General features: G+C 62.1%; 1 protein-coding gene across 1 annotated transcript; it reads right to left on the reverse strand.

The window, feature by feature from the left end:
• Positions 1–3,420: 3,420 nt before the first annotated feature.
• SLC6A7 (solute carrier family 6 member 7) lies at positions 3,421–14,327 on the reverse strand. Its single transcript, XM_035339001.1, has 14 exons — positions 14,125–14,327; positions 10,126–10,306; positions 9,179–9,310; positions 8,369–8,603; positions 7,727–7,865; positions 7,311–7,445; positions 7,033–7,136; positions 6,433–6,557; positions 6,035–6,147; positions 5,822–5,953; positions 5,366–5,465; positions 5,144–5,244; positions 4,779–4,946; positions 3,421–4,144 (listed from the first exon to the last, which is right to left on the reverse strand). Exons 1-14 carry the CDS (start codon positions 14,155–14,157, stop codon positions 3,929–3,931), a joined length of 1,914 nt encoding a protein of 637 aa, XP_035194892.1. The 5' UTR covers positions 14,158–14,327; the 3' UTR covers positions 3,421–3,928.
• Positions 14,328–14,338: the final 11 nt, after the last annotated feature.

Here is a 14,338-nt window from a genome sequence, read left to right on the forward strand (position 1 = left end):
TGCTGCTGGCACCATCCCCGGCGCCAGCCTCGCTCCCTGGAGCCGCCCCAGCAGCCCCACCACTGCTCTGCCACCCGGCGATGACAAGGGCCAGGGGATGTTCCCGATAAGCGATAGGATGAGGCCGCCTTCTGAGATGGAGTTCACCACCGTGGGCCTCTTGTCCCCACCGTCCTCAAGGACGAAGCTCATGCTGCGTTATCTCCCTCATACACGTAGCCTGATGGGCCCGGCCAGCCAGGGCAACATAAATTCAGAAGTCCTCCAAAATGATCAGTTCTGCTGTCCTACAGGCCACGGGATTTATCAGTGTGAGCACTTGCCATGGAGGTCTCAGGCTCCCGGAGCCGTGCGTAGGGTTGGGAGCTGCCCCTTTTGGCTTCCTGACCGCCGGGCTCAGCTGCAGCATCTTCATTTCTCAGGTCTTGCTGGAAGGAGAGCAGCTGCTTTAGGGCCTCTGCTCTTTGCTGGAGGGAGCAAGCTCTCTGCTCCACGCCCCAGCCAGGCACAGGCACTTCCCCCTCCCTGAATAAATGCTCCATCCACCAGACCCCAAACCTGCCTCCTCTCCCTTTGCCCCCCATGAATTCCTGACCCTATGGAGACCCACAGGTTGGAGCTGGCTGCGCTCGCCTCCCCGGGAGGACCAGACAACAGCGGGATCATGTCTGAGAGCCCCATGGACCAAGCAGAAAACCCCATAACCATCTCCTCTGATCACCCCAGGAGCTGGGTTAACCCTTTATGGCCACCATGGGACGTCTCATGGTCTGCAGAGCTCTTCTGTGGCGAGCATCATGCTCCCACTAGCTGAAGAACCTTGCCACTGCCCGTTCCCAAAGGTGCAGGTCCCAGCCCCTCCACACCACGCAGGAAAACCCAGACTTGGACAGGCTGTGGGCACTTCAGAGGAGGGGACAGTGGCCCCCGTGCCACCTGTCCCCAGAGGCCACCCAGCAGCTCCCTGCCCCTCGGCTCTGTCCTTCCCTCCTGTGGGACGACGGGGAGCGGGAGAGGGGGCGTGGAGGGGGCTATATGGAGCGGCTCCTTCCCTCTTTGGGTTGTTGTCCCTTTTTTTTCTAACTGTTGCACAACTTTAGGGCTTTTGTAACATTTTTTGGACGGGCAGGGAAAATGTTAACAGTGGTTTAAGAAAAAAAGAAAAACGAGATCTGTCTCTCTTATATAATATATATATAAAATATAAATATACATACAGGAATTCTCTATGGAAATATTTATTTAAGATGATTGCAAATAATAATAATAATATATTATGATTCAGCGTACACCAGGCTTTGTCACGTAACAAAACCCAGGCCCCGGGGAGGGGCAGCCGCCCGTCCCCTGGTGCCTGGGGGGCCGTGTGGCTGCAGCTGAAGCCTTCGTCTTTTTGCACGCGCCCTCGATCCGTCGAGTGGCGTGTGTTGGGTTCAGCGGGCCAGTGTTGGGGTGGGGATGTTTTTTTTTGTTTGTTTGTTTCCTTTTCCTTTCTTTTCGGCACCTGCGGCTGTGAACAGGAGGCTCACTGCTCCGCTCGGATGCTGGAGGCGGGGAGGGCGGCGGGGGGACACCCGGGTGCGGGAGGGAAGGGCGATTGTCGGTTTTATTCTTGGTGTTCAAGTGCAATAAATAGCTAACAACTTCTGAGCATGGAAACGGGTGCTTCTCCCTCACTGCGGTGTCCCGGCCCCGGCTGGCCCCGCAGCCTCGCTCCGGGGCAGCGCTGCCGGCCTACAAGGCCTCGAGGCCCGGAGCAAGCCCCGGGTGGAGGCTGAAGGAAGCCGGAGCATCCCTGCTGCCGGGACACATCTCGGCATGGCCTGGCACGGCTCGGCACGGCTTAACACAGCTCGGCACGGCTTGGCAGCCTGCAGTGGAGCCGCGGCCCCGCGAGGTGTCAGCACAAGGCCGCTGCGGAGGACGCGGCCTCCCCTGGCCTCAGAGGAAGGGCAGGGCAGGGCCGGGGGCTCCCTGCCACTCCCCAGGGCACGGGAGGGTCCCGTGTGGGCCAGGGCAGGTGTCCCTGCCCCAATCCTTCCCGGTGAGCCTCTGTCCGGGGGTGGCCACCAAGGGGGAGGCCGGCCGAAGGGCTCGCAGGGGTGATCTGGGGAGTGGGGATCCCATAGTGAGGAGGAAACCAGGCTGGAGCCATGCAGAGGCCAGAGCAGGGTGCTCAGCTCCAGGAGCCTCCATATCCATACCATGTGAGGGTGCCAGCCTCTTCTGGTGCCTGCGGCACGTTGTGACCCCTCAAAACGCCCATCCCCTGCTCCATCACAGCCTGCAGACCCCCACCCGTGCCCCCCAGCCTGGGCTCCCCAAGGCAGCACCCACGGCGATGGCTGGGCAGCACCGTGACCCGCCGAGGCCTCCCGCTCTGTAAATAGTGTCAAGGTTAGAGCGAGGGATTCATTGGGGCCATAAATGTTTATGGCAGGCCCTCCCCGCTCCCCAGCCGCCACAGCCTGAACTTTCCTTCGGCGATGCGTTTATGGCCGGCCTCTAATCATTAACCCGGGGACTAGCGGAGGTGCTTTGCGGCACGGTCGTGCTGCCAGAGCTCCCCAGGCCCAGAGAAGGGATCTGAGGGGGGAAAATAGGGTCAGAACCTGCCAGGAGGGGCTCTGGGGTGCGCTCAGCATCCTCAGCATGGGAACGTGGGTGGCTCTGTGTGGGTGACACGGTGACACGGCCATGCTGGAGAAGCCTCGTGCCAGGGTTCACCCTGGAGTTAGTAACCAGAGCATCAGGGCATAATCCCGGCATAATCCCTATTTTTTTTTTTCTGTTTATCCTGGGTTTTGGCTCTTCACTGACCAGGATGGAGATGTGCAGGACAAAGCCCTGGGTGTCTGTGCCCCCCATGCCCGGCAGCCCCCCTGGATGTGCCCTTCCTGCTCCCATGCGAGCTCCTCTCCCCGGCAGGAGGTGCTCTGGGGGAGGCAGCATGCCACTGCCCCCCTCCTGCCCCCAAATAACACACAGACTGTGTCACACACCGCTTTTTAATGCAGAATTGACAGCACAAGGGGAAGTCGCACACAGCAGTGGGGTGATGGGGACTGGAAGCACTGGGCCCACCCACAAGCTCCCCGACACCCTCCAGACCAGCAGCTACCCCAAAATCCCACCTGGGCATCAAAACCCAGCCCTTCACCTTCCTTTGGGAAGCAGAGGAGCTACAGCAGCTTCTCCCTGCCCCAAGCAGCACCCATGGCTGGGGACAGCCCTTGGATAACACTGGGGATGGACATGGGTCCTTCTTTGGCACTGGGGTTGGCTGAGACCTGTCCACGGTCTCCTGCGTCTGTGAGGGTCACTCAGCCTCTTCCCATCCTTCAGCTTGCCCCAGCCCTGCCACCATGGGGACCCACAAGCTCAGAGTATCCCCAGCCCGTTTGTTTATGAAGCATTTTCTCAGTTCTTACTCTTTTTTGACTGCTCATTTATTAGGTCAGATTTCATCAGCAGGACACTGATGCGTCCCAGTTTTGCCGGAGTACCTCTGAGAGCACTGACACACGCCTTCCTCAGGGCTTGGAGGATACTAAAATCCTTTCCTACACCTTAGCTCGTGGGGTACAGGAGTTAAATACGAGTTAGAAGAGAACGGACAAACTCAGTGGGCTGCTGCCCCTGCACCCAGCATCCCTGCGCCCAGGCGCCGGGCAGGAGCCCGCAGGCTGGGGCCAGGGGGATGGGGGCAGCCCGGCCACTTGCACAGACACCATCACACGAACGCACGGACTCGTTACACAGCTCGCGACACTGACACTAACACCCTGGGGAGGCCGGGGTGGTGGCAGGGGGGGCCAGCAGGGGCTGCAACTCCCCAAAGCCCCCCGCTGCACCGAGCCGGCCTGAAGTGCCGAAGTGCAACCAGTGCAAAGCGGGGGGGCGAGCCCCGCATCCTGCGGGGATCCCCTCACATCATGGACTCCTCCTCCTCCTCCTCCTCGATCTCCCGGTCCACCTCGACGGCCGTGTTCTCGTAGCTGGTGATGCCCCCGTACTTGCGCATGTGGACCATCAGCGGCTTGGGGGACTGGCTGCCGGCCAGGCTGGCCACGTAGGCGCCCGTACGGTTCTCCTCCAGCGACGGGCCCCAGTCCATGGCGGGGCGGCTGGCTTGCTGGAAGCGCTGCGAGGGGACGGGCAGAGGGAGCAGGGCGCATGGCACTGTGCTCCCCACCGTCACCCCCATCCCTCCCAGGGGATGGGTACAGCGCCCGGTGCGGGTGGGATGGGGATGCTGGGTTAGGCAGCTCTGTATCGGTGCCCTGCCGTGGTCTGGGGAGGTGTTCTGGCCTGCGGGGGTGCTGGGGAGGGCTTGCAGGGGCTGGGGGCTATTGGTCCCCCTGGGTGAGGGGACGGCATCCAGCTTGGTGGCTCCTGGCCGTGTCACCGTGCCCCGGCTCCTGCCTGGGAGGGCTGCAGCCTGGGGAGGGCAGCAAGCTCTGCGGCACTGCGGGGAGCAGCCCAGGGAGAGCAGCAAAGCAACGCTGAGCTGGGAAGGGCAAAATCCATCCCAGGACAAAGCCTTTCAGCAGAGGAAGCCCCCCACAGACAGCGCCTGGGGTACCCCCTACCCTACAGCCTCCTTGTTCCACATTTGCTCCTGCAAAACAACTGCAAAGCCCCACGTGCCCGTGCCCACCCCACACAAGCGACCCCATGCTTGGCACCCCACAGGCAGCAAACCACCAGAGAGCCCAGGCTAGGCAGGGGCTCGGGGTCACCCCCGCACATTTCTGGGGTGCTTCGGGGCCTCCTACCTCCCACAGCGTCCCTTCTTCTCGGAGCACGGCCACCAGCATGCCCGCGGGAATCATCAGGCAGGAGAAGAGCCCCATGAGGATGCCCAAGGCCTCGGCCCAGGCAGGGAAGCGGTAGGTGCCGTACTCGGAGGGCTGGTACTTGATGATGTTGTACACCAGCAGCGCCTGCGGGAGCGAGGCAGGGAGGCAAAGTCAGCCCGGAGCCCTCGGGAGGTCTCAAACCCGTGGAGACCTCCCAGCAGAAGCAGGATGGTCCCCGGGCCAGGTGGAGGCCAGCAGGAGAGGCCAGCAGAGCGACCTGGCACAAGGGGAGGTCACCCAGGGACGCTGGCACCACGCAGCACCGCGAGCCCAGCGGTTACCATCATCGTGGCCGGGGACAGGACCATCCAGCACGCCCTGAAGTAGGGCCCCGGTTTGAAGCCCAGCATCATGTGGATGTCTCGGCAGAACCTCTTTATGCCTGGGGGAGGGAGAGGGACAAGGGCTCAGCAGCTACCATCTCTGCCCCGGAGCTGGGTGCCTGCAGCAGGCTGGCAGACAGCCCGCCGTTCCCCCTGCCCCCCTGGGGACAGACCCCTTACCGTAGACACGCGTCACCACCAGGCAGGTGGTGATCACCACCACCATGAGCCCAAAGCCGGCGCTGTAGTCATCCAGTAGGACCAGCCAGTACATCCCGCCCTGTGGAACAGAGCACCGGTGGCCGGCATCGCCAGGACCAGCATCCCCATAAACACACGTCCTCCTGTTGTGGGGCACCTGCCTGCTCTGCCCCATGGGGCACTGGGGAATGCAGCAGTCCTGTGCCCTCAGGAGACACCGCTCCTCTTCTGGGGTTGGTGCAGGGGCAAGAATTGTGCTGTGCTCCCCCCTGGGGGGGCCTCACATCCCCAGGGAGCCCAGGGTCATCAGTCATCCCTCTCCCACCTCGTTAGCTAGCGTCAACACCTGTGTCTCTGCGAACTTGGCTGCTGCCCTACACACTCCCTAAAACGAGCCCCCCATCAGTCCCCGATGCAGCCATCCCCACGCCTCACCTCTGTTGTGAGGATCAGCCCCATCAGGAAGAGGGCGATGCAGATGACAGCCGAGAAAGAAGCTTTCTTCGGCCGCAGGTAGTAGGGAAATTCGTCTGTCACTGCCGTCACGATGGTCTCCATGAAGGCAAACTGCACGGAAAGGACAAGAGGGTCCCCTGAGCCCCCCGGGCTGCCTGGTGCCGCCGCTGGCTGGGGGGGCTCTGCTCTCACCTGGCTGTCCAGGCCCAGGGTTAGCAGCATGAAGAAGAAGAGGAAGGACCAGAACGGAGACAGGGGGAGCATCGTCATGGCCTGGGGGTACACCACAAAAGCCAGCCCAGGACCTAGGGGAGCCAAAGGGCAGCAGGGTGAAAAGGGTTTGTCGGGCACCAACCCCAAACCCCCGTGCCAGGCAGGGCATTGGGAGTCTGCGGCTTCTCCAGGAAGGCAGCCCGGGAGGGAAATGCAGGCAGAGAAGGAGTTTCCCATCCCGGGTCCTTGCTCTGGCAGCTGGAGGTGCAGGATAGAAGATGGAAGATGGAGATGGAGGAGCTGCCCCGCACCTCCCCTTCCCAGCCCTGGCTGCCCCAGGCAGAGGGTGAGGGAGGAAGGCTCTTCGTTGGCCTCACCTGCTTTGGCCACTTGGTTGACAGGGACCCCGAGCTCCTGGGACATGTATCCCAAAACAGAGAAGATGGCAAACCCCGCCAGGATGCTGGTGATGGCATTGCCCAGGGTGACAATGAAGGTGTCCCTAGGGAAGAGAAAGCAGATGCTCTGAACCTGCCTTTTCCTATCCCGCACCGGGGTGGTACTTCCCGGGGGAAGCAGGACCTATGCCTGATGACATGGATCGTGTCCTTCCAGGCTTGCTTTCCCCAGGAGAGGGGACCAGCCCAGCACCCAAAGTCCCCTCTCTGCTGGTGGCGTTGGGGACAGGACCAGCAGGCGCAGCTGCAGCCTCAGGCGCCCCAGCCACCAGCACCTGCAGCCCACATGTCCTGTGCCGGGTGCTGTGTCTTGATGCTTAGATTTTTCTTCCAACACACCCTTTAATCCCCCTGGAGCCTGGGTGAGATGCCCGGTGTCTGCCAGGTGCTCGGGCAAGGAGCGCTGCAGCGTGACCCCGTGCAGCTCCCGCTTGCCTTGAACCCTCCCCTTGAGCCCACCGGCCGAGGCTTTTGTGGCTCCCCACCCATGATTTTTAGCAGAGGGTATCTGGCTCCCACCTGTAGATGTTCTGATGGAAGGTGTTGTACGAGGCGAAGGTGAGCAGGCCCCCAAAGCCTACCCCGAGGGAGTAGAAAATCTGCAGGGCTGCCTCAATCCACACCTGTGGGGGGGGGGGAAACAGAGCTGAGCAGAGCAGGGTTTGGGAAGCCCCCTGAGGACTTTGGGTCAGGGGGTGGCAGAAAAGCCACCCGAGTGAGGGACCTGCCTCTGCTGTGTGCTGGAGGTGGCAGGTTTGGCTTTGTGTCTTGGGCCAGCTGCACAAAATGCTGCTCACCTTGGAAGACAGCAAGTGGTCAAACTGGGGCGTGAGGTAAAAGCGGATCCCCTTCCAGGCCCCCTCCAGCGTCACGCCGCGAATGAGCAGCATCACCAGGATGAGGTACGGGAAGGTGGCGGTGAAGTACACGACCTGCGGGAGCGCAGGGGCGGCTGGGGGCAGCACGCAGCACGCCTCATCCCCTGTAACCCCCTCCCGGGACGGGACACCCCAGCACCCAGCACCCCTCTGCAGCGCCGGGGTCCTCGGGACGCAGCAGGGCCAGCAGCACCGGTGTCGGGGTGTGCAAGCCATGCCCTAAGCAGGCTGTGTCCTGCTAGAGTTGCTCACCGGTCTCGCTTCCCCAGGCGCACAGAGATGCAGACACAGGTGGGCATCGCTGTAGATCCCCAAAGGGATCTCCCAGCCCTTACCTTGCCGGAGGATTTGACCCCCTTTAAGATGCACAGGTACACGATGGTCCACGAGAGGAGCAGGCACAGACACAGGTTCCAGCGGATCCTCCCGGGATCCCCGATCCCGGAGCTCCCTTGGATGTGCAGAACATAGCGGCTAGGGGCAAAGGAGAGCTGCTGGTGAGCGGCCACGGCTCCCCCGCCGACTGCCGGAGACCCCCTCTGAACCCGGGGCTGCTTCTGCTACAAATAACGACCATGCCAGCAACACCAGCGGCGAGAGAGCAGCAGGGCACGGGCAGCTACGTGCCAGGGAGAACGGGAGCACTCGGTGGGACTTCTCCATGCACTGAACAGCCCGGAGGGAAAAACTGCTTGAGAGCAAATCCCAGCCAGTCTGCCCATGGGATGCGTTTCATTCCAGCACACCTCCGGGCCAGCAAAGCAGTGCTAAATCACAGACACCCCCCACGTGCCAGAGACACGATCCTGGTGATTACACTGGGGTATCACCGAACGCTGACAGAGGGACCCCGTCGCTGCGCCCACAAGTGCGGGTGCCCACGAGATGCTCAGCGCAGCCCCTTCGCCCCCACCCTGTCCCCGTGCTGTCCCCAGAGGGATGCCCGCCCCGTCCCCACATGGGGACAGGCTCTGTACCTCCAGTACTCCTCGCTGGGGCTGACGGTGTTGGAGGTGTTGACGGGGAAGGTGGTGTTCCCCGCCTTGATGACGTGGTGGTCCAGGCACAGCTCGGTGTTCCACCAGTTGCCGCAGTGCTGCCAGGGCAAGTCGCTTGTGAGGGATGCAAAGAGGTAGAAGAGAACGTAAGCAATGATCATATTGTAGTAAATGGCCACCAGGGAGACGATGAGGATCGTGCCCATGCCAACGCCTGGAGGAAGGAGAGGGTAAAGAAGGAGTGAGCCATCTCTCCGCGTCGGAGCACTTCCACGACCAGGGGCACACACTGCGTTTCAGCAGCCCGGTGGTTAACCAGCTCCAGGCCAGAGGTTCCCCTGCTGGGGGGGACCCTTCATGCCCCTGAACGCGCACAAATTGATGACCTGTTGCCTTATACACAGACAGGGTTTTACTCCAGCTCCATGTCAGGAGTAAAAGCGTTGGAGCTGGTCTTTTTTTTTGAACGCTTTTCTCTTACCTTTGTCTTCAACAGCCACCGCTTAGCTTCGATGCTGTGTTTTGTACATGGGCTGGTTTAATTGCTTTCATGTAATTTCTAGAGCTGATCATCACATCCAGAGCCTCTGCAGACTGGAAGAGCTTACACACAGCTGGCACCTACTGCAATGACCAGCCCAGAAGTCCAGCCTGCTCCACCATCCCCCAGGATTTAACCTCTGCTGCTAACGGGAGCCTGGAGGATTTGGGGACGACACTGCTGGTCCACGTCCTCATCGCGCGGCTCGGGTAGGAGCACGGCAGAGGCTCTGGGTTCCACGCACGCACCTTTAAAGAGGGGGCTGATCTTCCAGACAGCGAGCGGCCCCAGGCTGGAGAACTGCCCGAGCGACAGCTCCATGAAGAAGATGGGGATCCCGCAGATGGCCAGCATGATGAAGTAAGGAACCAGGAAAGCTCCTGCGAGAAGAAAAAAATAAACAAACGCACACACAAAAAAACAACAACAACCCTAAAATTAACGCAGGGCCAACACCTAAAGCCCATCATTGGAAGGAAAATGTTCTCGCCACAACCTCCCACTGCCTTCCTCGCGAGGAATAGTAACGGGGCAGCAAGGGGCAGCACGCAGCCCCCCGCACCGTCGCCCACCCCAGCCCCACATCCCCGGGGCAACCTGCTCTTAGTGCAGAGGAAGGGGCTGTGATCACGCCTTGCCTCTCTTTCCCCCCCACACACAGACACTTTTTCCTCCTCGGATCTTTCACAACCACCGTGAAATCCTCCAGTTATTATTGCAAGTGACAAGCAGCTGCTCTGGGAACTGCTCAATACTCTAGGCGCTTTGTGCCGTCGCTGCCGGGTTCTTGCATTGCGAAGGGCTCCTTCCCCTCCCTCGGTGCCCGGGAAGCGTTTGCTGGGCCCTTTGGGTCCTGCAGGACACCAGGGGAAGATGCCAGAGCCAAAGGGGGTGCTCAGCTGGTGGGGGCTCACGTGCAGCACGGAGCTCTGGGGACGTCTCCATGCCACGATGCAGTGACCCTCGCAGGTGAGCCCCATCCACGCCTGGGTGCAGGCTGACCCTACGGCCCTGCAGCAAGCTTAGGGGCAGGAGGAGGCGGCTGGAAGCAGTGCCTGGTGCCTCCCTCCTTCAGCACACAGCAGCCAGCGATGCTTCCCAGCCCCGAGGTGGGGAAGGGGGGGGGTCCATCCGTGGACACGTCCCGCCAGCCCAGCCCAGCGAGGAGAGATGCGTCTGGAAGGATGAGCAGTACCTCCTCCATTGGTGTAAGCCCTGTAGGGGAACCTCCAGACGTTGCCGAGCCCCACGCAGTACCCGATGCAGGAGAGGAGGAAATCCAGCCGGCCCGTCCAGTTCCCTCTGTCCTCAGGGCACTCGGAGCCCAGGTCCCCGTCCTGGCTGCTGGGGCTCACCAGGAGCTCCGGTGTCACCGGCTGGGTGAGAGAGGGTGCAGGGCATGGCAGAGGGCACCCAGGAGGGAAGGAGTGACTCCAAACCTCCCTCTGGCTGCCTCAGGTGTGGGTCCTACGGCACGGGTGGACTCCCCGGGAGGGCTCCCTGGGGTCCGTGCACGTGGGAAAGGCAAACGGGTGGGGTTAGGTTGTGTCCCTGTGTCACTGCACGGGGCTGACCCCTGCCAGGAGGTCCGTGGGGTGCAGTTTCCATGAAGCAAAAGGACACCAGGGCCAGGGCAGAAGGATGCTTGACTGGGAGCCTCCTCCTTCTTGTGGCGCCCCAGTGGGACAAGGCAGCCACCTCCATGTCCCTGAGTGCCCTGAGAGATGAGCCCATGGGATGAGGCGGAGGGACAGGGGCATGGATTTGGAGGGATCAGCCAGGAGCTGTGGGTCCCCCTGCACGCAGACCTCCGTCCCCTGGGGAATGAGCGCTGGCTGGGGAGCAGAGCCCAGCACGCTCCCTGCCACAGGCCCAGGGCGAGGTGGCACATCGCCTTCCTCCTCCTCCTCCTCCTCCTCCTCCTGCTGCTGCTGCTCTCCGGCCAGCCCGCAGGATGCTGCTGCCGGTTCCCATGGAGACCGGAGCCGAGCTGCCGATGGCGATGGCTGCGTGCTCCCACCAGCCCCGCTCGCAGACCCCTGGAGGGGCAGGACGAGCCAGGAAACTTCCCAAAGCCAACCCCGAAACGCTCAGCCCGAGCAAAGGCCTCGCACCGAAACCCACCCCCAGCTGCAGAAGCCGCCCCCAAACACCCATCCCTGCTGGATGCCACCGACGCAGGGCAAGGGCCGGAGGAAAAGACTCAGAAACACAGGCTGGAACGTGAAACCACGACCCAAAAATGTAATTCTGGAGCTACAAAACCTCCCTGCCACCCGGCAGCCCTCCTGCAGTGCCTTAACGGGGCTCTCCGACTGAGCTACTCCCCCGAAACGTGGCCGTGCTGCTAATTAGCCCAGCACCTGCCGCGACCTGTGTGTGAGGTGCACAGACGGCCCTGCAGCATCCCTCCGGGACGTGCCGGCTGCTCAGCCCCGCGTTCACCGAGGTCCCTGCCAGGCGGGCAGAGGGGTGACAGGGGTGGCCAGACCCCCCCCCACCCATCGCTAAAACCTGGTCTGTCAGCACGAGTTAAAACAAATCGCACCACGCGGTGTTTAAGGCTTCCAGCCCATCTCTGCCCCAAATAACAGAGCTGCACGCCGTGCTGATTCAGGTGGAAGCCTCACGCAGCGCCGCGATTTCAGGCCTTTTTTTAGGCTCAGTGCTCCCCCTCAGCCTGTGTCCTGACGGGGATCTTCCTCCTGACGCTCTAGCGCTTTCCACGGTGCCATCTTTCAGACCGCGCTCCCGTCTCGCGGCTACAAACAGACGGGGACCAACAGCTCCCTTGGCAACAGCGTCCTCCCCCAGCACGGCACCGCTTCCCTGCATCCGCCACGAGATGCTCCCAGCGAAGCCGGTGGAGCAAAGGCCACCGAGGAGCAGAAGCACTCGAGCCTCCGGGAGGAGAAGAGGTGGCTTCCGCCAGGAAATTTCCCTGCGCTAATTATTACCTGCACACCGATTTACTGAAGCCTCTGCTGGCACAAGGCTGGATGCAGAAAGCCAGCCAGATTTCGAGCTGGTTTTTCACCGTATTTTGCCTAAGCTCGTGCTTGGCACCGTGGGGCCGTGCTGTCCGCGGCTCGCTCGGCGTTCTGCGCGTGAGCCGCGGCGCCGAGCTGGGAGAGATGGAGAGATGCCACCCGACGGCAGATTTCTCCCCTGCGGCTCCGTGCGAGCACAGCGCGTCTGTAACGCGTGAGTCACTTCGGGTTAGTTAGAGATGCTTGTTAATCTCTTCAAGAACAGAAATAAAAGCCACTAAAAAAAAAATGAATCCGGATGCAGAATCGCTTAGGAAGTGCAAGAAATCTGAGTCTGGGCAGTGGGAAGAGCCCTGGGGGGCTGTGCTAGCCCTGCTTGCCCCTGCTCCAGGGTCACGGTGCAAACCAGGAGAGGGAGCAAGCCAGGCTGGCGGTGGCCACAGATGGCTGAGGCTGAAACAAACTCGTTGCAGCGATGCCCAGAGCACGGGGAGCGTGCACAGCTCCGGTGACACCCACTGGGTGCCCCCCGGTCCCCGCGGGACCCCCGCAGGGGGCAGAGGCTCGGCTGCTGCTCCCGGCTGGGATGGGGCAGCCCAAAGGCAGGTGCCTGCCCTGTCCCCCACCCTCACCAAATAACCCTCCAAGCAAACGAGCGCTGTCTTAAAACAACATCCACTCGGCTCTTCTGGAAGTACTATTATGCAAAAGCAAACACGGCCCCCTTAGGGCCGGAGAAGGATCCCTGTTAAGGAGGAATCCCCACGTGCCCTGAAGATGTCTGGTGAGGCTTGAAGCTCCCGGCTCACAGGTGGGATGCAGACACTGGCGAGAGGGAGAAGGGAGCTGGGGGGGGGGGTCCTGGGGATGTGCAAACGGCTCCATCAGCTCAGGAAGCCCCTGCCCGGGTCGGACACGGCGTCCTGCAGTGCCCGGTGGGGGTGGTGGGATGAGAGACCCCCGCCCGCTGTCAGCAAGAGGGGGTTTGGGGAGTGAGGGGCAGCAGGGCCCCGAGCAGCACCAGGGATGGGGGAAATAACTCGAGACATCTGCTTCTCATTCCAGCTGATCGCTGCGGGACTAAATGAATTCCTGAAAAAATGTTAAACGGGATCACCAGCGGCAGAGGAATTCTCTCAAGTATCTCAGAAAACATTCTGAAGGGGCAAAGAGAACTTTTAATGGATCTTGCAGTCACCAAGTGACCTGCATAAGCAATTTGTAGGAAAGAGGAGAGGAAAGAGCTGCCTCCAAACAGCACCGGGGACAGGGAGGCAGCCTCAGGCTGCCAGGGCCATCAAACAGCTGCTGGCTTGCACCAGGCCAGTGCCGGTCCCAGCACCCCAGGAATTTCTTGGCAGGGACACAACTCTCCTGGGTTCTCCTCCCTCCGGCTGAAGGCTGGGCACAGGTTGGGGCCCTCCTCACTTTGCGTTCAGCAGGCATGGGCTGGCAGAGCAAAGAGGAGAAAGGCAGAGCCCGAGGGGTTCGTGGCACCCGGGATGCCCGGGATGCTCCAGGGAGCGCAGACCCACCAGCAGCAGCAGCGTGTCCCTGCGTGGGACATGGGGACAAGGAGGGGCTCGGCCCCGGGTGCAGGGGCAGATGGGGACCCGCCGAGCAAAGCAGCAGCGGAGGCATAGCCTTCCGTGGGGGAAGCCTGAAAGCTGGCTTTAAAAAGGGTTCCCAGCAGGATTTCTATCTCTGCCAGCCCACAACGGGCACAAGGGATGTTCAGGCTCCAGCACCACCCTGACCCCTCTAAACCCTGTGGAGGAGGAGGAGGAGGCGATCCCGGCTGCGGGTGGGAGAGGCACTGCCCAGCCCCGTGCACTCACCCCAAGAATGGGGGAGACCCCAAACCCTCCCGAGCACCCCCAACCTCCCCGTGCCCGGGCAGCCCCAGGCTGTGAGGAGCAGCATCCCCGGGAGCAGCACCACGGGGAGCTGGTGCTGAGCACCCACCCACAGCCCCCTGGGGCAGCCTGGCCGTGAATCACCCCCAGCAGCACCTGCAGGCAGGGCAGGGAGAGGAGAAGCATCCCTCCGAGCAGGCAACAGGTCCCGACAACATGACCGGGATGCCCCCGATCCTCCCCGTTTGCAATCCGTGCGAGGGTGCCAGGGCCGAGCCTCCCAGCCATGCACCCGCGGGTGCCCGCGCGCGATGCCCGCGCTCCCCGAGGTCCGGGAGCGCCTCTCACCTTGCGGAGATGCTGCTGCCGAATCTTCTGCATCCCACAGCCCTGTTGCTATGCGCTCCCCGCTCCGACACTTGTTCTCTGGCTCCACAGACCAGACGGCCTCTCCCGGAGGCAGGGAGGGAGAAGGGGGAGAGGGCGAAGCGATGGCGGGCAGGGAGGGGTGCTGAGCTCCTCCCGGCGCCGCGGATGGAGGCGGGGGACACGGGGGGGGGGG

Source organism: Oxyura jamaicensis, chromosome 13 (assembly GCF_011077185.1).
Source record: "Oxyura jamaicensis isolate SHBP4307 breed ruddy duck chromosome 13, BPBGC_Ojam_1.0, whole genome shotgun sequence".
Lineage (NCBI taxonomy): Eukaryota > Metazoa > Chordata > Aves > Anseriformes > Anatidae > Oxyura > Oxyura jamaicensis.